Source organism: Amblyomma maculatum, chromosome 9, assembly GCF_055883805.1.
Source record: "Amblyomma maculatum isolate TAMU_Amacu chromosome 9, ASM5588380v1, whole genome shotgun sequence".
Classification (NCBI taxonomy): domain Eukaryota; kingdom Metazoa; phylum Arthropoda; class Arachnida; order Ixodida; family Ixodidae; genus Amblyomma; species Amblyomma maculatum.
The window spans coordinates 98,912,808-98,934,332 of NC_139352.1; the positions used below are offsets into that span (position 1 = coordinate 98,912,808).

Here is a 21,525-nt window from a genome sequence, read left to right on the forward strand (position 1 = left end):
CAAGGATGTTTGTGAAGTGGTGTTCCCGGTGCCCTTGTACCGAGCTTTATACTATGGAGGCACAGGAAGTAATGTATTAAAACGCGTAAAGAAAATGCAAGTTGCTACGGGAGCTAAAACTTTTTTCTTTATGCTACACACCGGTAGTTTGAGTGTAAAATCATTTATGGAGGAAAAGGGTATTTTCCTACCGTGGGGGGCCCAATGTCTCATCTGCAAACAGCCAGAGACAATAGATCACGTGTTTTTGCATTGCTGGGAGGGGGTATATTTGTGGGATGTTCTGCAAAGGACAATTAAAAAACAGTTGCCACTTGATTCCCATGGCATTAGGTATTTGCCATTGGATAACCACGATGATATGCCGTTAGACCAGGTTATGTTAATATGCCTCCACAGTATATGGCGCGCACGAATGGCTGGTTATCACTGCGATCCAGATGCACGGCCAGCCCGCATGTATTTCCGTGAAAGTGTGCAGCGATGGCTCGACGTGCTTAAATTGCAACCATGTGCTCCTGAGTGGCTGTCAAAGCTGGAACCTTTGACGGTGCTCGAGGAATTTTAAAATGACAATGCCTGCCCCTCAGTGGGGGATAGGCAACGCGAACTAGCTTTGTGTACATATATTATTCCTTTGTTCCTGTTGTTTTTGTTTTCCAGTGCGTTGTATTTGTGTCAAAGTCAGGCAATAAAGAAAAAAAAAAAAAACGCGGGAGACCGGGGTTCTATTTCTCGACGGGGAGCTTAGTTTTTGTTCTTTCTTTCATTATGCGCCATATCAGAACAGCACTTAGCCCTTCCCTTTGCCTCCTCGTTAGTATAGTGGCCAGTATCCCCGCCTGTCACGCGGGAGACCGGGGTTCTATTCCTCGACGGGGAGCTTAGTTTTTGTTTCTTTCTACCATTATGCGCCATATCAGAACAGCACTTAGCCCTTCCCTTTGCCTCCTCGTTAGTATAGTGATTCTACTTCCGGCCACCGAGCTTGACGGACGTGTTCATCATGGGCTCCCAAGGAGCGGATTCAGCGGCCCAGCTGGGCCGTGGTATCAGGAGTATGGAAAGGCTTGCCAAGGATTATGAACTGGTTCTACCGCATCTGCCTACAGGTTCGAGTGTTTTACATACTGTTTTTTTGCATGGCGACATAAAAGCCAGGCCGTACCGGGTGGAGCACTTTCGAGACTCCCTCGCTCGTCTTTCACTTTTGCCGGAAGTGGTTGCCCTCGGGGCATATCAAATGAATCACGTATGGGCGGTAACGTTTAAAGGTGAAGAGGGCAAAACGAAGATTTTGCAAACCGAAGCTTTCGAAGTGAAGGAGCACCGATGCGTGGTCATTGACCCCTGTAACCAAGGCATCAGGTTAAAACTTTTCTGGCTGCTTCACGGCGTGCACGACGATGACGTGCGAGCGGCGTTGGCGGCTTTTGGAAAAGTTACCGAAATATCAAGAGAAAAGTGGAAAGTGCAAGGATGTGTCGACAAGGCCTCAACGACTCGAACGGTCACGCTGAAGCTAAAAGTGGGCGTAACCATTGAGGACCTGCCGCATCAGCTTCGGGTCGCCGAGGACGTCGCACTCGTCCACGTCCCAGGCAGAGCCCCGCTTTTCCTCCGGTGCCGGGGGAAAGGACATATACGTCGGGATTGTCGTGTGCCGCGCTGCGGGCTGTGTCGTCGCTACGGCTACGACGAGTCGCAGTGTGTGCGCACGTATGCCAACGTTGCAGGCCCCGTGCCGAGTGAAGTGGCAGGCGAGCACTTGATGGACGCAGTGGACGCCGAGGAAGCTAGCAGTGGAACCACTGAGGATGCAGTGCAGAAAGAACAATCCTCTGAGAAGACCCCTGCCCTTAAAGAGCACTGTGAGTCAGATGTGATTGTTCCGTTGCTGAATGTTGCTGGGACCGAGACACCCACGAAAGAAGACGGCAATGCCAGTGCTGCAAGCCCAGCTTCGGCTACGCAACACAGTGAGGTACAGGGGGACACTGAAGCTGAGATGCCAGCTGCTTCTACCTTGCCTGTGAAGCGGGTGCACGAAGACAGTGTCAACGAGGAATCAACCCAAGGAGGAGCGGAAAGCGGACAGCCTCCACTGAAGGCAGCCCCGCTTCGCCGGGCGTCCTTCAAGCCAAGGCCAAACGTGCCCCCAGACCGGAGAACTGTGTCACCTGTGCCTCCGCCATAGCGGGGGTACCCTTTCCGGTCGAGACGTTACAAGCCCGGTCCATGATCGGGAGCAGCGCTTGGAACGACGGACGGACTCGCCAAAAAGGAAGAATGGTCATCCCATGCAACAGATCAACCGCAATGCTGTCTTTCTGCAAAAGCGATGTGAGTGATATATGTTTCGCGATTTATAATTTCTTGAGATGGCGACCAATTTAACCACCAGCTTGCGCGTAGCCACGCTAAATGTGAGGGGGCTGTCAACGCGTCGGAGACAACTGCAGCTGAACCGCATTCTGCTGGAAAATGAAATTGATGTGCTAGCAGTTCAAGAGAGCAAAATGGAAAGCGAACAACAAACAGAGAAAATGGCCGAAATATATCGTTCTAGATATAGTGTTTGCGTTTGTCATGCGGTTGGAAGATCGGGGGGGATGTGTCATCTTCATTCGAAATTGCATAGAGTGTGTGCAGTCTGTGTTCTCGTGTGAGAGTGGTCGGCTTTTGATATGTGATTTCAGTTTTTCTGGATTGGACTGGAGAGTGATTTGCGTTTATGCGCCGACTAGAACGTTTGAGCGGGAAGAGTGTTTTCACTATATGAAATCCTTCCTAATACATGAGAGGCGTGTTCTCCTGCTTGGAGACTTCAACTGTGTCTGTAGACCGGAAGATAGAACAACAGACCGTGTCCTTCGTGACAAGAGTGCAGAGTTACTTATTGACATTGTTATTGAGGCAGAGCTTGAAGATGCTGGCTGTATAATGACGCATGAAGGCCAAGCAAAGTTCACGCACTTTCAAGGTAGCTGTCATGCAAGGTTGGACCGAATATATGTTCCCATTGATTGTGTGCCCTTGTGCTCGGAATATCAAACACTTCCCATGAGCTTTAGTGACCACTCCCTCGTAATGATTACTCTAGGCATGAAAAGTAAGGCAACAACGTTCAATTGGGAGCTATGGAAATTTAATGAAAAACTGCTGCTGGATGAAGAGTTTACCACTAAAGTTAAAGAATATATTAAGCATATGTTACAAAATGACTCTAATTTTATACAAGCATGGGAGCAGTTTAAGTGCGAGATAAAGATAGCTGCTATTGACCGAGCATGCACTCTCCGACGTAAAGAAAGAGAACAAGAAAAAGAACTTCGTAGCACACTTGAATACATGCTTAGCATGGAGAGCGTTAAGCCTGGCTTGTTCGACCAAGATATTAAAAAGATAAAAACCAAACTTGAGGTGATGGACGAAGAGAAGTATCGCAGTGCGGTGATAAGGGCACGCAGCGAAAAATTGTGGCTCCGAGAGACGCCCACGAAAAGGGCACTTAGTGACGAAAAATGGTACGCAGTGTCAAAAGAGATAAAAGAAATCTGCTATCAGAACGTAGTCACCTCGGAAAAAAAAAAAACGATTGAAGGGGCGTTTGTAGAATTTTACAGCGAATTGTTTAGCCTGAAAACACCGGACATTGAACGCTTCAGAAAAGACTTTCTGTCGCTGATGCCAAGAGTAGAAGAAGAAGTGGCGCAGACACTTGAAGCAAGTATTACTTCTGAGGAAATTGACGCCGCTATCGGGGAATTAAATTCCAGTAAGTCACCCGGACCACATGGTCTTGGTGCTGCCATATACAAGGCCTTTCCAACTGAAATGGCTGTTTTACTGGAAAGAGTTATTAGTGAATGCTACGAAAAGAACGTACTTCCTCCGTCTTTTCGAATGTCACACATTGTATTAATCCCGAAAACAGATGACCATGTTAAGCTTCAGTCTGTAGCGTCCTACCGTCCTATAAGTCTAACGAATGTTTATAAAATTTTCATGAAAGTATTAGGGCGACGACTCCAACGTGTAATTACTTCTCTTGTAGGCCCACATCAGACATGCGGTATAAAAGGAAGGACCATTTTTACTAACATACACGCAGCAAGGAGTGTACTCGAATGTTGTGACGCGATGCATGACCACGTAGCCATGATGCAATTAGACCTCCACAAAGCATTTGATAAAGTGGTACATGAAATTTTGTTCTCTGTTTTAGAGTATGTCAATGCTGGTTCCGTGTTTACAAAGGGCGTGAAAATGGTTTACGAGTGCTGTTCAGCGAGACTGGTCGTGAATAAGCAGTTAACTGATCGTATACCTGTTCAGTCGTCAGTAAGGCAGGGCTGTCCTCTGTCCCCCCTTTTGTTTGCGCTTTATCTGGAGCCTTTCTGTCTAAGATTGCTTACAAGGCCAAACATACGCGGTTATAGATTTTTTCAAAGTGAAGTTCGGGTTTTGGCATACGCGGACGATATTGCGGTTTTTTGTACTGACCATGAGAGCGTGCAAGAAGTTGTAAAAGAAGCCACTGCTTTTTGCACTGCAAGTGGAAGTGAAATTAGTTGGGCAAAGTGTTTAGGATTTTGGCACGGAAACTGGCAATACGCGCCTGCATTATTCTCCAGTATGCAATGGACAACAACGCCAGGCAATTACCTTGGTGTGCCACTAAAGCATTACCGTGAAAGCAAGGAATGTTGGGCCGGTGAAGTTGAGCAAGTGAAAACCCAAACAAACAAATGGGGAGGACATAACTTTTCTATGTTCGCAAGAGCTACCGTTTGCAATATGTTCCTAGTTGCAAAAATTTTTTACATGCTGCAAGTGTTATCTATGTCAAGAATCTCTGTTCAAAAACTGCATAGGGTATTTGCCACGTTTGTGTGGGCTTCAACATGGGAGCGTACCAGTCGATGCAATCTTTTTCATACGGTGCATAACGGTGGACTAGGCTTGTCACATTTATACTTAAAGCAGATTGTAACAAGGTTCTTTTTTTTTGCGCGAACAAAGCGATGTTTTTCTTAGAACGGTAATCCAAGTGCGATTGCGGGATTCACTGCCGGAATATGTAGTTTCGACTATGTCTACAGGGACAATGGCTCTAAGTGCTTTTCTTCGCGAAGTTGTCGCGTCCTTCCAAATAGTGAAGGCGAGATTTTCAAATGAGTATATGTGTACTGTTACGCGAAAACGGCTGTACAAAGATTTATTGGTAACCTTTTTACCTGTGCCTCTTTATCGCGCTGTATATGCTTTGGGTCCGGAGCGGGACGTGTTGAAGAGAGTGAAAAGAATGCCCATCAGATCGTCCGCTAAATCTTTCTTTTTTCAATTGCATACCGGCACTCTTCCGGTGAAGCCATGGCTGGAAAGCAAAGGCCTTTTCGTGCCTTGGTCTGCTGACTGTTTAATTTGCAAAAAGCTGGAAACCATAGAGCATATTTTCCTTGATTGTCACGATGCGGTTTTTTTGTGGGACGTGCTACAGCGTACTATTAAAAAGGACTTACCAATAACGCCGTTTGGCATACGCTACCTTCCATGCGCCCAGCCTGGAGAAGTGCCCAGGAATTTATTAATGGTCTTGTGTATGCACAGCATATGGAGAACGCGGATGGATGTTCGCCATGAGCATGTTGTCGTACACCCAGCCCATCAATACTTTGTTGAAAGTGTAATGTACACGCGTGATGTTTTCGGAGGGCAATCTGAACCCCCAGATTGGCTGCCAGTCTTGGACAAGCCCATGTCACCTAATCCATTCTACCACAAGAAACCTGTAAGAAAGTGACTTGTGTTTTTAATTCCATGCGACTTTTCATCGTTCTTTGTAGTTGCCAAGTCGGTAATAAAAAAAAAAAATCCTCTTAGTATAGTGGCCAGTATCCCCGCCTATCACGCGGGAGACCGGGGTTCGATTCCCCGACGGGGAGCTTAGTTTTTGTTTCTTTTTTTGCATTTTGCGCCATTTCAGATCAGCGCTGCCGTTTCCGCTGCGCCTCCTCGTTAGTATAGTGGCCAGTATCCCCGCCTATCACGCGGGAGACCGGGGTTCGATTCCGCGACGGGGAGCTTAGTTTTTGTTTCTTTTTTGCATTATGCGCCATTTCAGATCAGCGCTGCCGTTTTCCCTGCGCCTCCTCGTTAGTATAGTGGCCAGTATCCCTGCCTGTCACGCGGGAGACCGGGGTTCGATTCCCCGACGGGGAGCTTAGTTTTTGTTTCTTTTTTTGCATTCTGCGCCATTTCAGATCAGCGCTGCCGTTTCCCCTGCGCCTCCTTGTTAGTATAGTGGCCAGTATCTCCGCCTATCACGCGGGAGACCGGGGTTCGATTCCCCGACGGGGAGCTTAGTTTTTGTTTCTTCTTTGCATTCTGCGCCATTTCAGATCAGCGCTGCCGTTTTCCCTGGGCCTCCTCGTTAGTATAGGGTTTCCACTTCCGGCCACCGAGCGTGACGGACGTGATTATCATGGGCTCCCAAGGAGCGGATTTAGCGGCCCAGCTTGGCCGTGGTATCAGGAGCACGGAAAGGCCTACCAAGGATTATGAACTGGTTCTACCGCATCTGCCTACAGGTTCGAGTGTTTTACATACTGTTTTTTTGCATGGCGACATAAAAGCCAGGCCGTACCGGGTGGAGCCCTTTCGAGACTCCCTCACTCGTCTTTCACTGCTGCCGGAAGTGGTTGCCCTCGGGGCATACCAAATGAATCACGTGTGGGCGGTAACGTTTAAAGGTGAAGAGGCGAAAGCGAAGATTTTGGAAGCCCAAGCTATTGAAGTGAAGGAACACCGCTGCGTAGTCATTGACCCCTGTAACCAAGGCATCAGGCTGAAGCTTTTCTGGCTGCTTCACGGCGTGCAAGACGATGATGTGCGAGCGGCGTTGGCAGCTTTTGGAAAAGCGACTGAAATTTCAAGAGACAAGTGGAAAGTACAAGGGTGTGTCGACAAGGCTTCAACGACACGAACGGTCACGCTGAAGCTAAAAGTGGGCGTTACCATTGAGGACCTGCCGCATCAGCTTCAGGTCGCCGAGGACGTCGCACTCGTCCACGTCCCAGGCAGAGCCCCGCTTTGCCTCCGGTGCCGCGGGAAAGGTCATTTACGGCGTGAGTGTCGTGTGCCGCGCTGCGGGCTGTGTCGTCGCTACGGCCATGACAAGTTCCAGTGTGTGCGCACGTATGCCAACGTTGCAGGCCCCGTGCCGAGTGAAGTGGCAGGCGAGCACTTGATGGACGCAGTGGACGCCGAGGAAGCGAGCAGTGGAATCGCTGAGGAGGCAGAACAGAACGAACAGTCCTCTGAGAAGACCCCTGCCCCTAAAGAACACTGTGAATCAGAGTTGATAGTTCCGTTTTCGAATGTCGCTGGGACCGAGACCCCCTCGAAAGAAGACGGCAAAGCCAGTGCTGCACGCCCAGCCTCGGCTACGCAACACAGTGAGGAACAGGGGGACACTGAAGCTGAGATGCCAGCTGCTTCTACCTTGCCTGTGAAGCGTGTGCACGAAGACAGTGTCAACGAGGGATCAACCCAAGGAGGAGCGGAAAACGAACAGCCTCCACTGAAGGCGGCCCCCCTTCGCCGGGCGTCCTTCAAGCCAAGGCCAAACGTGCCCCCAGACCGGAGAACTGTGTCACCTGTGCCTCCGCCATAGCGGGGGTGCCCTTTCCGGTCGAGACGTTACAAGCCCGGTCCATGATCGGGAGGAGCGCTTGGAACGACGGACGGACTCGCCAAAAAGGAAGAATGGTCATCCCATGCAACAGATCAACCGCAATGCTGTCTTTCTGCAAAAGCGATGTGAGTGATATATGTTTCGCGATTTATAATTTCTTGAGATGGCGACCAGTTTAACCACTAGCTTGCGCGTAGCCACGCTAAATGTGAGGGGGCTGTCAACGCGTCGGAGACAACTGCAGCTGAACCGCATTCTGCTGGAAAATGAAATTGATGTACTAGCAGTTCAAGAGAGCAAAATGGAAAGCGAACAACAAACAGAGAAAATGGCTGAAATATATCGTTCTAGATATAGTGTTTGCGTTTGTCATGCGGTTGGAAGATCGGGGGGATGTGTCATTTTCATTCGAAATCGCATAGAGTGTGTGCAGTCTGTGTTCTCGTGTGAGAGTGGTCGGCTTTTGATATGTGATTTCAGTTTTTCTGGATTGGACTGGAGAGTGATCTGCGTTTATGCCCCGACTAGAACATTTGAGCGCGAAGAGTTCTTTCACTATATGAAATCTTTCTTAATACATGAGAGGCGTGTTCTCCGGCTTGGAGACTTCAACTGTGTCTGTAGACCGGAAGATAGAACAACAGACCGTGTCCTTCGTGACAAGAGTGCAGAGTTACTTATTGACATTGTTATTAAGGCAGAGCTTGAAGATGCTGGCTGTATAATGACGCATGAAGGCCAAGCAAAGTTCACGCACTTTCAAGGTAGCTGTCATGCAAGGTTGGACCGAATATATGTTCCCATTGATTGTGTGCCCTAGTGCTCGGAATATGAAACACTTCCCATGAGCTTTAGTGACCACTCCGTCGTAATGATTACTCTAGGCATGAAAAGTAAGGCAACAACGTTCAATTGGGAGCTATGGAAATTTAATGAAAAACTGCTGCTGGATGAAGAGTTTACCACTAAAGTTAAAGAATATTGACGCATATAGAAGACGACGCAAAAGATGACTTCTGAGACGACAAGCGCGAGCCTGGAAGTGAAAGAAGCTTGAACGCAAGACTTGTTCTGGTCGACCATTCAAACCATCTATCGCTAGTTTCTCCTTGGTGTTCTACCGAGACGTGACACTGGTGGAGCGCGCTGGGGTATGCATAGGACTCCTTCCGGCAGTCCACAGCGGATCCCAAACGTCGACACGCCTGTCCATCGTGCTAGCCGCCGCCTTCTAGGCCTAGCGCCGGAGTACAGTCACCTACCGAACGACTCCTCAAACGCCCAAGTTCCTCAGACCTCCCAAGCCATGGCACATACCAACCCTACGCCGGTGACTCTACAGAACACCAAGGTGCCAGAGTGCTTTCGCGGGGAAGCGTTTGAAGATGTGGAGGACTGGCTCGACCAGTTTGAGCGAGTGGCCAAGAATGTTTATTTTGCCCTTCAGGATAATACTAGAACGTGGCTTGAAAACCACGAGGCCAGCTTATCCACATGGGATGACTTCCGCTGCCAGCTGGTCGACACTTTCGCGAGAATTGACCGACGGGACAATGCGCTGCGCCTGCTTGAAGTGCGCATCCAGAAGCCAAATGAGAGCGTGGCTATGTTTGCGGAAGACATGGCTCGCCTTTTTCGCCGTGCCGACCCTGATATGAGTGAGCCAAGGAAGCTACGGCATCTCATGCATGGTGTAAAAGAACAGGTGTTTGCCGGCTTGGTACGCAACCCACCTAAAACGGTGAGAGAGTTCGTTAAGGACGCTACTGCTATAGAGCGAGCCCTACAAGACCGGTGCCGCCAGTACAACCGACCCGTTAACTGTGCTTCGACGACTGCGGCGGCGCTGAATGCAACCGATAGGACCGCTCTTCGAGACCTCATTAAAGAAATTGTCCTTGAGGAGCTTCAGCGAATTACGGCTACGAAGGCTCAGTCATCACAGGCCCTTGTGGAAACCGTCAGGAATGAAATTCGGTATGCCTTATCACCGTCTGCACCATGTAACCAGTCTCACCCCGTCGACAACGCGGCAGCTATTTCGGAGCCATACCACGCTCCACAACCAGTCAGCTTCACGGCCGACGTCCCTGCACCTTACCAGGAGCAGCAACATGAGAGCTATGCCGCAGTCCTTCGTCGCCCGCCTCCAGACTACGCCCCACCGAGCTCATCGAGCCGTCAGGAGACGCGACTCTTCCATGGACCTCAGTGGGCGCCTTCCAGGCGCTTTCAACCACGCCGAACTGACAGGTGGCGCAGTTATGATAACCGGCCACTCTGTTTCTACTGCGGACAACCTGGCCACGTGTATCGGTACTGCCGCTACCGCGAAGAGGGGCAAGCCTTTCCGCCTGCTTCTTCTCGCCAACACTTCAATGCCGACACTGCCCAAATCGAGGACGATCCTCCGGTCAGCAGGGAAAACAAGTCCCGGGGCTTCCGCCGCCGCTCCTACCCATCACCACAGCGTTATCCTTCGCCAATGCGCCGTAGCATTGCTGACGTTAGCGGACAGCGGTCCCCGAGCCCTCACCGGGGAAACTAACAGCCGCAACCTCGCGAGGGGAGGTTGCAACCAGTCGAAAAATGCCAAACCCCTCACCACCGCCGCAACCGGCGACAAACTGTGCTTCTGACGCCGCTGTTAACATTAACATTGACATCGCCGCACTACCGCCGAAAATGCCGCCTACATTACCGCCGAAAATGCCGCACCAGATGAGCAGCCCTGACGACGAAGCTGACAGCGCCGACCTTGCTGCACTTCCGCCGCAGATGCCGAAAAAGACGAACAACCTGGATGAAATTGTTAGTGCTGACCTCGCCGTTTCTATTGACGGGCTGGAGGTACATGCTCTAGTGGATACCGGAGCGGATTTTTCAATTATTAGCCAGAAACTGGCTGACACGCTGCGTAAAGTAAGAACCGAATGGACTGGGCCAGTAATTAGAAGTGCTGGGGGTCAGCTACTGGCACCGACAGGGAAGTGCCCGGATAGCAATAGGAAACGCGGTGTTTGTCGGCAGTTTCGTTATTCTCCCTGACTGTTGCAAAGACCTCATCTTGGGCATGGACTTTCTGCGCCTTCATGGGGCTGTAATCAGCATTCGAGATAGCGTCGTTGCCTTCACCAAGAATCATGGAGACCTTGGTTATGCGGAAGTACCACTGATGCCCTTACGCGTCGCCAAGGAGACGGTGACATTACCTCCGCGATCATGCTCTCTTGTTCAAGTGAAGTGCGACGTGGCGCATACCGGCGATGGAATCGCCGAAAGGGCAGTCACCCTGGTACTAAGCCGAGGTGTTTCTATAGCTCGGGGGCTAGTCAACTTGACCGATGGACAGACCGAAGTGCTGCTGACAAACTTCAGCGACGAGCGTCAGCAAATTCCGAAAGGCACAACTGTGGCCTTTTTCGACAGCATCCTAAATGCGCAGCACTGCTTCTCACCGCAACAGGAAGAGCCCATGAGCAAGACGCCCGTAACCATCGTCGATGTGAGTCCAAATTTGTCTTCTTCAGAACGGGACCGCCTTTTGGATCTCATAGATCAATTTCGAGACTGCTTTGCTTCCGAATCACGGGTCGGCCAAACGCCCTTGACAAAACATCGAATCATTACGGATGACTCGATTCGCCCAATTCGACAAAATCCTTACCGTGTGGCTCCGAAAGAACGCGAAGCCATTCAGCGCCAGGTGGCCGAAATGCTTAGAGACGACGTTATCCAGCCGTCACAGAGCCCCTGGGCTTCCCCCGTGGTGCTTGTTAAAAAGAAGGACGGCAGCTTACGATTTTGCATAGACTACCGCAAGCTCAACCAAGTGACTAAAAAAGACGTGTACCCTCTTCCTCGCATCGACGATTCCCTTGATCGCCTACGAAATGCACGTTACTTCTCATCAATGGGCTTGAAAAGTGGATATTGGCAGATAGAAGTAGATGAGAGGGATCGGGAGAAGACAGCATTCGTCACTCCCGACGGATTGTATGAGTTCAAGGTGCTTCCGTTCGGTTTGTGCTCTGCACCAGCAACATTTCAGAGGCTGATGGACACTGTGCTCTCGGGACTTAAGTGGCAAACATGCCTGGTGTATCTTGACGACGTGATTGTGTTTTCGGCCACATTTGAAGAGCATCTACGCCGTTTGCTAGCTGTGTTTCAGGCCATACGATCTGCAGGCCTCACCCTAAAGCCCGAGAAGTGCCACTTCGATTACGAGGAGCTGCAGTTCTTAGGCCACGTCGTTAGCCAAGAAGGTGTGCGGCCTGATCCTGAGAAGCTACCCGCAGTCGCCAAGTTCCCAACACCTACGGACAAAAAGACATTACGGCGCTTCCTGGGTCTTTGCGCCTATTACCGTCGGTTTATTGCTGGCTTCTCACGAATTGCCTGGCCATTAACTTCGTTGACGCGTGACAACGCTGTCTTTAGCTGGGGTGAAGAACAGCAACAAGCTTTTAATGAGCTGCGGAGACGTTTACAGACACCACCTGTTCTGGCACACTTTGATGACGACGCCCCTACACTGCTTCATACGGATGCCAGCAACGAGGGCTTAGGTGCTGTGCTGGTGCAGCGCCAGGATGGTGTGGAAAAAGTAATTGCTTACGCCAGCAGGACCCTATCTAAAGCGGAAGCGAACTACTCGACAACCGAAAAAGAATGCCTTGCAGTGGTATGGGCGGTTATGAAGTCCCGCCCTTATTTGTACGCTCGCCCCTTTGAAGTCGTTAGCGACCATCACTCTCTCTGTTGGCTGACGAACCTAAAGGACCCTTCAGGGAGACTCGCGCGTTGGAGCCTTCGATTAAAAGAATTTGACATGGCCATTATTTACAAATCTGGAAGGAAGCACACGGATGCTGATTGCCTTTCCCGAGCGCCGGTCGAACCTTCCACTATGACCGATGAAGGCACTGCGTTTTTAGGTGTCATAGATGACGCAACGCTTTCCCAACAGCAGCGAGAGGACCAGCAATTGCTCTCTCTTATTGATTTCTTGGAAAAGCGAACTACGGTTGTGCCCAAGGCTTTCGCCCGAGTAATGCCTTCGTTCTTTATTCGCAACAACGTACTTTACAAGAAGAACTTCCGCCCAGGGGGAAACAGTCATTTACTCGTCGTCCCATCAGCTCTCCGCAGTGAAGTTTTGCAAGCGTGTCACGACGAGCCAACCGCCGGTCACAGGCTACACCCGCACTTTGGCTAGAGTGCAGCATGGATACTACTGGCCAAAACTGCCGGCGACAGTGAAACACTATGTACGTACGTGCATAGACTGCCAGCGCCGTAAATCACCTCCTGTAAAACCAGCTGGCCTACTCCACCCTCTTCAAGTGCCAAAGACACCTTTTAAACAAATCGGCATGGACCTCCTGGGACCATTTCCGACGTCCACAGCCGGGAATAAATGGATAATTGTCGCCACAGATTATCTAACCCGCTACGCGGAGACCAAGGCTCTGCCAAGGGGTACCGCCGCTGAAGCAGCTCGGTTCTTCATTGAGAACATTGTCCTGAGGCATGGCGCCCCGGCACTCATTATAACAGACCGAGGAACTGCATTTACGGCCGAACTTTTGGAGACCGTTCTCCGCCTCAGTGGCACCAGTCATCGTAAAACTACAGCCTATCACCCCCAAACCAATGGGTTGACCGAACGTCTCAATAAGACCATCGCAGACATGCTTTGCATGTACGTCGACGTGAACCACAAGAATTGGGACGAAATTCTTCCCTACGTCACGTTCGCCTACAATACGGCACGCCAAGACACCACTCGTATGACACCATTCAGCCTCCTTCACGGGCAACCAGTAACAACTATGCTGGATGCAATGTTGCTCCCAAATGCTGACACCGATGATCTCGATCAGGACGCCGAGGAATTCGCTCAACGTGCAGAGGAAGCTCGACAACTAGCGCGTGTGCGAATCAAAAATCAGCAAGAGCATGATGCACGACGCTACAATCAGAGACACCGACATGTCATGTACGAACCTGGCGACAAAGTGTGGCTCTGGACTCCTATTCGCCGCCGTGGACTCTCCGAAAAATTATTGCGGCGATACTTCGGGCCCTATGTTGTCCAGCGACGTTTAACCGACGTCACTTATGAGGTGGTGCCAGACAAGGTGTCGACATCAAAGCGACGCCAGCAACAAGCAGACGTCGTCCACGTTGTGCGTATGAAGCCGTAAAACTCGGACTGACCTCATCGAGACGATGCTTCCTGAGGAGGGGGGCAAATGACGCATATAGAATACGACGCAAAAGATGACATCTGAGACGACAAGCGCGAGCCTGGAAGTGAAAGAACCTTGAACGCAAGACTTGTTCTGGTCGACCATTCAAACCATCTATCGCTAGGTTCTCCTTGGTGTTCTACCGAGACGTGACAATATATTAAGCATATGTTACAAAATGACTCTAATTTTATACAAGCATGGGAGCAGTTTAAGTGCAAGATAAAGATAGCTGCTATTGACCGAGCATGCACTCTCCGACGTAAAGAAAGAGAACAAGAAAAAGAAATTCGTAGCACACTTTAATACATGCTTAGCATGGAGACCGTTAAGCCTGGCTTGTTCGCCCAAGAGTTTAAAAAGATAAAAACCAAACTTGAGGTGATGGACGAAGAGAAGTATCGCGGTGCGGTGATAAGGGCACGCAGCGAAATATATTGGCCCGGAGAGACGCCCACGAAAAGGGCACTTAGTGACGAAAAAAGGTACGCAGTGTCAAAAGAGATAAAAGAGATCTGCTATCAGAACGTAGTTACCTGGGAAAAAAAAACGATTGAACGGGCGTTTGTAGAATTTTACAGCGAATTGTTTAGCCTGAAAACACCGGACATTGAACGCTTCAGAAAAGACTGTGTCGCTGATGCCAAGAGCAGAAGACGAAGTGGCGCAGAAACTTGAAGCAAGTATTACTTGCGAGGAAATTGAGGCCGCTATCGGGGAATTAAATTCCAATAAGTCACCTGGACCAGATGGTCTTGTTGCTGCCATATACAAGGCCTTTCCAACTGAAATGGCTGTTTTACTGGAAAGAGTTATTAGTGAATGCTACGAAAAGAAGGTACCTCCTCCGTCTTTTCGAATGTGACACATTGTACTAATCCCGAAAACAGATGACCATGTTAAGCTTCAGTCTGTAGCGTCTTACCGTCCTATAAGTCTAACGAATGTTGACTATAAAATTTACATGAAAGTATTAGGGCGACGACTCCAACGTGTAATTACTTCTCTTGTAGGCCCACATCAGACATGCGGTATAAAAGGAAGGACCATTTTTACTAACATACACGCAGCAAGGAGTGTACTCGAATGTTGTGACGCGATGCATGACCACGTAGCCATGACGCAATTAGACCTCCACAAAGCATTTGATAAAGTGGTACATGAAATTTTGTTCTCTGTTTTAGAGTATGTCAATGCTGGTTCCGTGATTACAAAGGGCGTGAAAATGGTTTACGAGTGCTGTTCAGCGAGACTGGTCGTGAATAAGCAGTTAACTGATCGTATACCTGTTCAGTCGTCAGTAAGGCAGGGCTGTCCTCTGTCTCCCCTTTTGTTTGCGCTTTATCTGGAGCCTTTCTGACTAAGATTGCTTACAAGGCCAAACATACGCGGTTATAGATTTTTTCAAAGTGAAGTTCGGGTTTTGGCATACGCGGACGATATTGCGGTTTTTTGTACTGACCATGAGAGCGTGCAAGAAGTTGTAAAAGAAGCCACTGCTTTTTGCACTGCAAGTGGAATTGAAATTAGTTGGGCAAAGTGTTTAGGATTTTGGCACGGAAACTGGCAATACGCGCCTGCATTATTCTCCAGTATGCAATGGACAACAACGCCAGGCAACTACCTTGGTGTGCCACTAAAGCATTACCGTGAAAGCAAGGAATGTTGGGCCGGTGAAGTTGAGCAAGTGAAAACCCTAACAAACAAATGGGAGGACATAACTTTTCTATGTTCGCAAGAGCTACCGTTTGCAATATGTTCCTAGTTGCAAAAATTTTTTACATGCTGCAAGTGTTATCTATGTCAAGAATCTCTGTTCAAAAACTGCATAGAGCATTTGCCACGTTTGTGTGGGCTTCAACATGGGTGCGTACCAGTCGATGCAATCTTTTTCATACGGTGCATAACGGTGGACTAGGCTTGTCACATTTATACTTAAAGCAGATTGTAACAAGGTTCTTTTTTTTGCGCGAACAAAGCGATGTTTTTCTTAGAACGGTAATCCAAGTGCGATTGCGTGATTCACTGCCGGAATATGTAGTTTCGACTATGTCTACAGGGACAATGGCTCTAAGTGCTTTTCTTCGCGAAGTTGTCGCGTCCTTCCAAATAGTGAAGGCGAGATTTTCAAATGAGTATATGTGTACTGTTACGCGAAAACGGCTGTACAAAGATTTCTTGGAAACCTTTTTACCTGTGCCTCTTTATCGCGCTGTATATGCTTTGGGTCCGGAGCGGGACGTGTTGAAGAGATTGAAAAGAATGCCCATCAGATCGTCCGCTAAATCTTTCTTTTTTCAATTGCATACCGGCACCCTTCCGGTGAAGCCATGGCTGGAAAGCAAAGGCCTTTTCGTGCCTTGGTCTGCTGACTGTTTAATTTGCAAAAAGCTGGAAACCATAGAGCATATTTTCCTTGATCGTCACGATGCGGTTTTTTTGTGGGACGTGCTACAGCGTACTATTAAAAAGGACTTACCAATAACGCCGTTTGGCATACGCTACCTTCCATGCGCCCAGCCAGGAGAAGTGCCCAGGGATTTATTAATGGTCTTGTGTATGCACAGCATATGGAGAACGCGCATGGATGTTCGCCATGAGCATGTTGTCGTACACCCAGCCCATCAATACTTTGTTGAAAGTGTAATGTACACGCGTGATGTTTTCGGAGGGCAATCTGAACCCCCAGATTGGCTGCCAGTCTTGGACAAGCTCATGTCACCTAATCCATTCTACCACAAGAAACCTGTAAGAAAGTGACTTGTGTTTTTAATTCCATGCGACATTTCATCGTTCTTTGTAGTTGCCAAGTCGGTAATAAAGAAAAAAAAATCCTCGTTAGTATAGTGGCCAGTATCCCCGCCTGTCACGCGGGAGACCGGGGTTCGATTCCCCGACGGGGAGCTAAGGTTTTGTTTCTTTCTTCCATTATGCGCCATATCAGAACAGCACTTAGCCTCTTCCCTGCACCTCCTCGTTAGTATAGTGGCCAGTATCCCCGCCTGTCACGCGGGAGACCGGGGTTCGATTCCCAGACGGGGAGCTTAGTTTTTGTTTCTTTCTTCCATTATGTGCCATATCAGAACAGCACTTAGCCTCTTGCCTGCGCCTCCTCGTTAGTATAGTGGCGGAACTCAAAACAACAGGAAAAAAGGAATAATATATGTACATAAAGGTAGCTTGCGTTGCCTAACACCCACTGAGGGGCATGTATTGTCATGTTAAAATTCCTTGAGCACCGTCAAAGGTTCCAGCTTTGACAGCCACTCAGGAGCACATGGTTGCAATTTAAGCACGTCGAGCCATCGCTGCACAGTTTCACGGAAATACACGCGGGCTGGCCGTGCATCCGGATCCAGTGCGGTGTATTTGTGTCAAAGCCAGGCAATAAAGAAAAAAAAAGTATAGTGGCCAGTATCCCCGCCTGTCACGCGGGAGACCGGAGTTCGATTCCCCGACGGGGAGCTTAGATTTTGTTTCTTTTTTTCCTTCTGCGCCATTATAGAACAGCGCTTGCAGTCTTCTCTGCGCCTCCTCGTTAGTATAGTGGCGATTCTGCTTCCGGCCACGCCAGTGAACGGACGCAGGATGCAGGGCTCCTCAGGAGCGGCTTCAGCGGCCATGTCAGGCCGCGGTAACAGGACTGCGGAACAGGACAATACTTACCAGGTTGTTTTGCCTGCACTGCCAACAGGTCGGTTTGTTTTGAATACGGTTTTTTTGCACGCCGATATCAGGGCCCGCCCGTACCGGGTGGAAGGTTTCCGCGACGCTTTGGCACAGCATTCGCTGATCCCCGATGTTGTTGCGATGGGGGCGTATCGGATGAGCCACGTCTGGGCTGTCACTCTCAAGGATTCTGAAGCGGTGACCAAGCTTGTTAGTGTAGGCGAGTTGTGTGTGAAAAACGGTCGCCGCTTGGTAATTGACCCGGCGAACCAGGATGTGCGGCTGAAACTTCACTGGCTGCTACACAACGTGCCAGACGAGGATGTTCGTGCTGTCTTTGCGCCGTACGGAAAGGTATCCAAAGTTACACGGGAGCGCTGGCGAGTTAAATGTATGTTAGAAAAGGGCTCAACTACTAGACTCGTCACGCTGAAGCTGAAAGCTGGCATGAAGCTCGACGACCTGCCGCATCAGCTGAATGTTAGCGGTGAGCTGGCGATCGTTATTGTGCCAGGCAGACCCCCGCTGTGCCTACGCTGCCGGAGTACGGGTCACATACGCAAAGAGTGCCGGGTTCCTCGCTGCGGAACCTGTCGACGGTTCGGGCATGAAGACAGCCAGTGTGCTCGTACCTACGCTAGCATTGCCGGACCTGGGACCAGCGAAGACTCGTCGGAGTTGATAATGGACGAGGTGGATGCGGAGGAGGCTGCTGACATTAGAGGTCAGTCAACAAAACAGGATGCGCCTTCCATGACTGTTTTAACAAAGCATAAGGTGACGGTGCCCAGTCAAGAGAGTGAAACTCTGCAAGCCTTGCAAGATCCGTCAAAGGACCATGAAGGCGCGTCAAAGGAAGCATCAGAAGATGTAATCAATTTTTCTGACGCTGAGCAGCATCTCAGCACTGAGCCTTCCTGTACTGATGCCATGGAGGTTGGGCCGGAGACAGCAGCCTTTATTGCCGCGAAACGTCCACACGAAGAAAGCGTCGAGGGGACTCAACTGCCAGGCGGTGTTTGTGGTGAGCCGCCGCCGAAAACTTCGGGCATCCGAAGAGCAACGTTAAGACCGAAGCCGAACTTCTCGGCTGACACGCGGCAGGCGGGGAAACCGCCTCCGTAGGTTTTGTGGTGTCCTGAGCGATTTGTGGGTCGGCTCCCTACCGACCAGCGTCAGGAACATTCTGCAACCAAGCGGGGTGTGTGTGAGCAAAAATGACAGACGGTGCTTGGACTTCGTTTGTATGCAGCCCGACGTTCTGCTGGGAGGACAATACATGCACACATATGCCACTGTTCTTCAGAAGCGGAGGCCACGCAATCATGAAGGTAGGCACCATGCGGGTACGGGCGTCTCTCGCTAATACATGACTCTCAAGCTTAATTCGCCGTTACACGTAGCTACTTTGAATGTCAGAGGGCTGGGAGCGAGAAGGCGACAATGCCAGCTCAGTCGCCTCCTTTTAGATAATGATATAGATGTAGCAGCTGTGCAAGAGTCAAAGATTGAGAGCCAAGAAAGCACTGACCGTATGGTGGCTTCTTTTCAAGCAAACTTTTACGTGTGTGTATGCCATTCTGTTGGTGTATCGGGTGGATGCCTTTTATGTATACGTAACACGCTGGGAGTAAGCGTAGAGTTCGTTTTTGCCTGTCCAAGTGGTCGGCTTTTGGTTACAGATTTTACCTACTGTAATTTATGCTGGCGTGTGTTGTGTTTGTATGTTCCCAATTCAGAACGCGAACGTGAATTGTGTTTTGAGTCTATTGAATCGTGGTTGAAGGTCGACAAAATCTTGCTTGTACTTGGTGACTACAACTGTTTGTGCGCAGCTGTGGACCGAGCGGCTAAGTGTAAACCTCGAAGAGACAGAAGCTCCGAGCAGTTGAATGCACTTGTGCATGAATACGGCCTTGAGGACGTTGGTAGTGTGTTCTCCACTGGAAACCAACCAGAGTTCACGCACTTTCAGCGAGATAGCCATGCTCGATTGGACAGGGTGTATGCCTCGGTAGATCTTGTTTCCCTATGTACTGCATATGAGGTCAAACCTGTGTCTTTCAGCGATCATTGTCTCGTGAGTGCAGTGTTTGGTCGCAAAGGAAAGAAATCTCGCTTTAACTGGTACCTATGGAAACTGAATGCCAAACTTCTCGCCGATGAAGAGTTCCTTACGGAAGTTAAGACCTTGTTTGAAAATAGTCTTGCTATGCGACCAGTAAGTTTTGCAGAGGAATGGGATAGGTTCAAAGAGTGGGTCAAATTGAAATCCATAGAAAAGAGCAGTAAGGTGCGGCATAAAGAGAAAGATAAAGAACTGAATGAACAACTCCAGTTTTTTTTTGAGCATGGAAAGTTCTGTGCCAGGGCATTTCGCCAGTAAAATACGAGAGATAAAAAGTGAGTTGGAAACAATCGACAGCGAAAGATACACAGCGGCTGTCATACGTGCAAGGGCTGAAAAACTTTGGGCAGGAGAAGTGCCGACAAAACGAGCGCTAGCAGACGAGAAAAGATACGCCTGCCAGAAAGAAATAAGGAGTATTAGGTATGCCGGCCATATCACAGAAGATGCTAAACATATTCAGCGTGCGGTAGCAGAGCACTTCGAAGAACTGCTTAGCGCTAAGCCTCAGACTGTAGGCGGCTTTCAAAGAGATTTTCTAAGACGGATGCCTGCACTGGATGACGAAAGTAAAGCGCGCCTAGAAACACCGATAACGTTGCAGGAGATAGTATCTGCAATAGATGACCTGACAACTGGGAAGGCCCCTGGGCCGGATGGTCTAAGCGCTGCCTTCTTTAAAACTTTTCAGCAGTATGCGGCTCAGTTTTTGCTCTGTGTAATCACTGAAGCTTATGAACGTAATACTGTCCCATTGTCTTTCTCTACATCGCACATTGTTCTAATACCTAAGACAGATGATCCGGAGAAACGACTGTTGGTGGGGTCATATCGACCGATTAGCCTCACCAATGTCGACTACAAGGTGTACATGAAGGGTTTAGCAAAACGACTGCAAAGCGTAATAAAGAAATTGGTTGGGTCTCATCAAACGTGCGGCATCAAGGGTCGATCCATTGCCACGAATATACATGTCGCAAGAGCCGTACTAGAATGTGTTGATGCACTCGTTTTCAGATAGCCATGATGCAGTTAGTTTTGGCGAAAGCCTTTGACCGGGTTTCTCACGAAATTCTGTTTTCCGTTTTGGAGCATTCTAACCTTGGTGACGTCATAGTGGAGGGTGTTAAAATGGCGTATGCGAACTGCACGACCCGTATTATAGTGAATGGTGAACTGACTGACAGCATCGCAGTACGTTCATCGGTAAGGCAGGGCTGCCCGCTCTCACCCCTGCTGTTTGCACTGTATTTAGAGCCACTTTGCTTGGCTATCATTGATAGCGATCGCATTTTAGGGTTTAAGCTGCAATCAGCACACGTGAAAATGCTAGCATATGCTGATGACATAGCAGTGTTTTGTGCAACTAGAAAGAGCATCTGTGAAGCCACGGGTGTCGTCCAAACATTTTGTGATCAAACTGGATGTAAGATCAATTGGGAGAAAAGCTCTGGGTTTTGGCACGGTGAATGGGACGTGACACCTGATTCTTCTGTAAGCTGCGATGGTCTGCACTCCCAACACGATATCTAGGAGTGCCTTTAGAAGGTTATCAAGATCCCAACGTGCACTGGGTGGAAGAAACATCCAGAGTGAAAGAAAAAGCGGATGCGTGGCAAGGAAGGCAACTGTCAATGTTTTCGCGCGCTTCTATTTGCAATGTTTTTTTTATTTCGAGGCTGTGGTACCTCATAAATATGTTGTGTATCTCACGAAACTCAATTCAGAAAATGCACCCCGTTTTTGCTGTTTTTATTTGGGCATCCACATGA

At 49.3% G+C, this 21,525-nt stretch overlaps 2 protein-coding genes and 3 non-coding genes across 5 annotated transcripts; all 5 read left to right on the forward strand.

The window, feature by feature from the left end:
- Window positions 1-1,006: 1,006 nt before the first annotated feature.
- Window positions 1,007-2,197, forward strand: LOC146179971 (uncharacterized). The gene has a single exon (XM_084579919.1). It carries the CDS (start codon window positions 1,007-1,009, stop codon window positions 2,195-2,197), a length of 1,191 nt encoding a protein of 396 aa, XP_084436045.1.
- A 3,956-nt stretch (window positions 2,198-6,153) lies between these two features.
- TRNAD-GUC (transfer RNA aspartic acid (anticodon GUC)) lies at window positions 6,154-6,225 on the forward strand. Its single transcript has one exon. It is a non-coding gene; the product is annotated as a tRNA-Asp (tRNA).
- A 67-nt stretch (window positions 6,226-6,292) lies between these two features.
- Window positions 6,293-6,364, forward strand: TRNAD-AUC (transfer RNA aspartic acid (anticodon AUC)). Its single transcript has one exon. It is a non-coding gene; the product is annotated as a tRNA-Asp (tRNA).
- A 123-nt stretch (window positions 6,365-6,487) lies between these two features.
- On the forward strand, window positions 6,488-7,687 carry LOC146179974 (uncharacterized). The gene has a single exon (XM_084579920.1). It carries the CDS (start codon window positions 6,488-6,490, stop codon window positions 7,676-7,678), a length of 1,191 nt encoding a protein of 396 aa, XP_084436046.1. The 3' UTR covers window positions 7,679-7,687.
- Window positions 7,688-16,788: 9,101 nt separating this feature from the next.
- TRNAD-GUC (transfer RNA aspartic acid (anticodon GUC)) lies at window positions 16,789-16,860 on the forward strand. Its single transcript has one exon. It is a non-coding gene; the product is annotated as a tRNA-Asp (tRNA).
- Window positions 16,861-21,525: the final 4,665 nt, after the last annotated feature.

Excerpts from the sequence above, each read along its gene's own strand:
- LOC146179971 (XM_084579919.1), top strand. The coding sequence starts at position 1,007 with ATGGGCTCCCAAGGAGCGGATTCAGCGGCCCAGCTGGGCCGTGGTATC.
- LOC146179974 (XM_084579920.1), top strand. The coding sequence starts at position 6,488 with ATGGGCTCCCAAGGAGCGGATTTAGCGGCCCAGCTTGGCCGTGGTATC.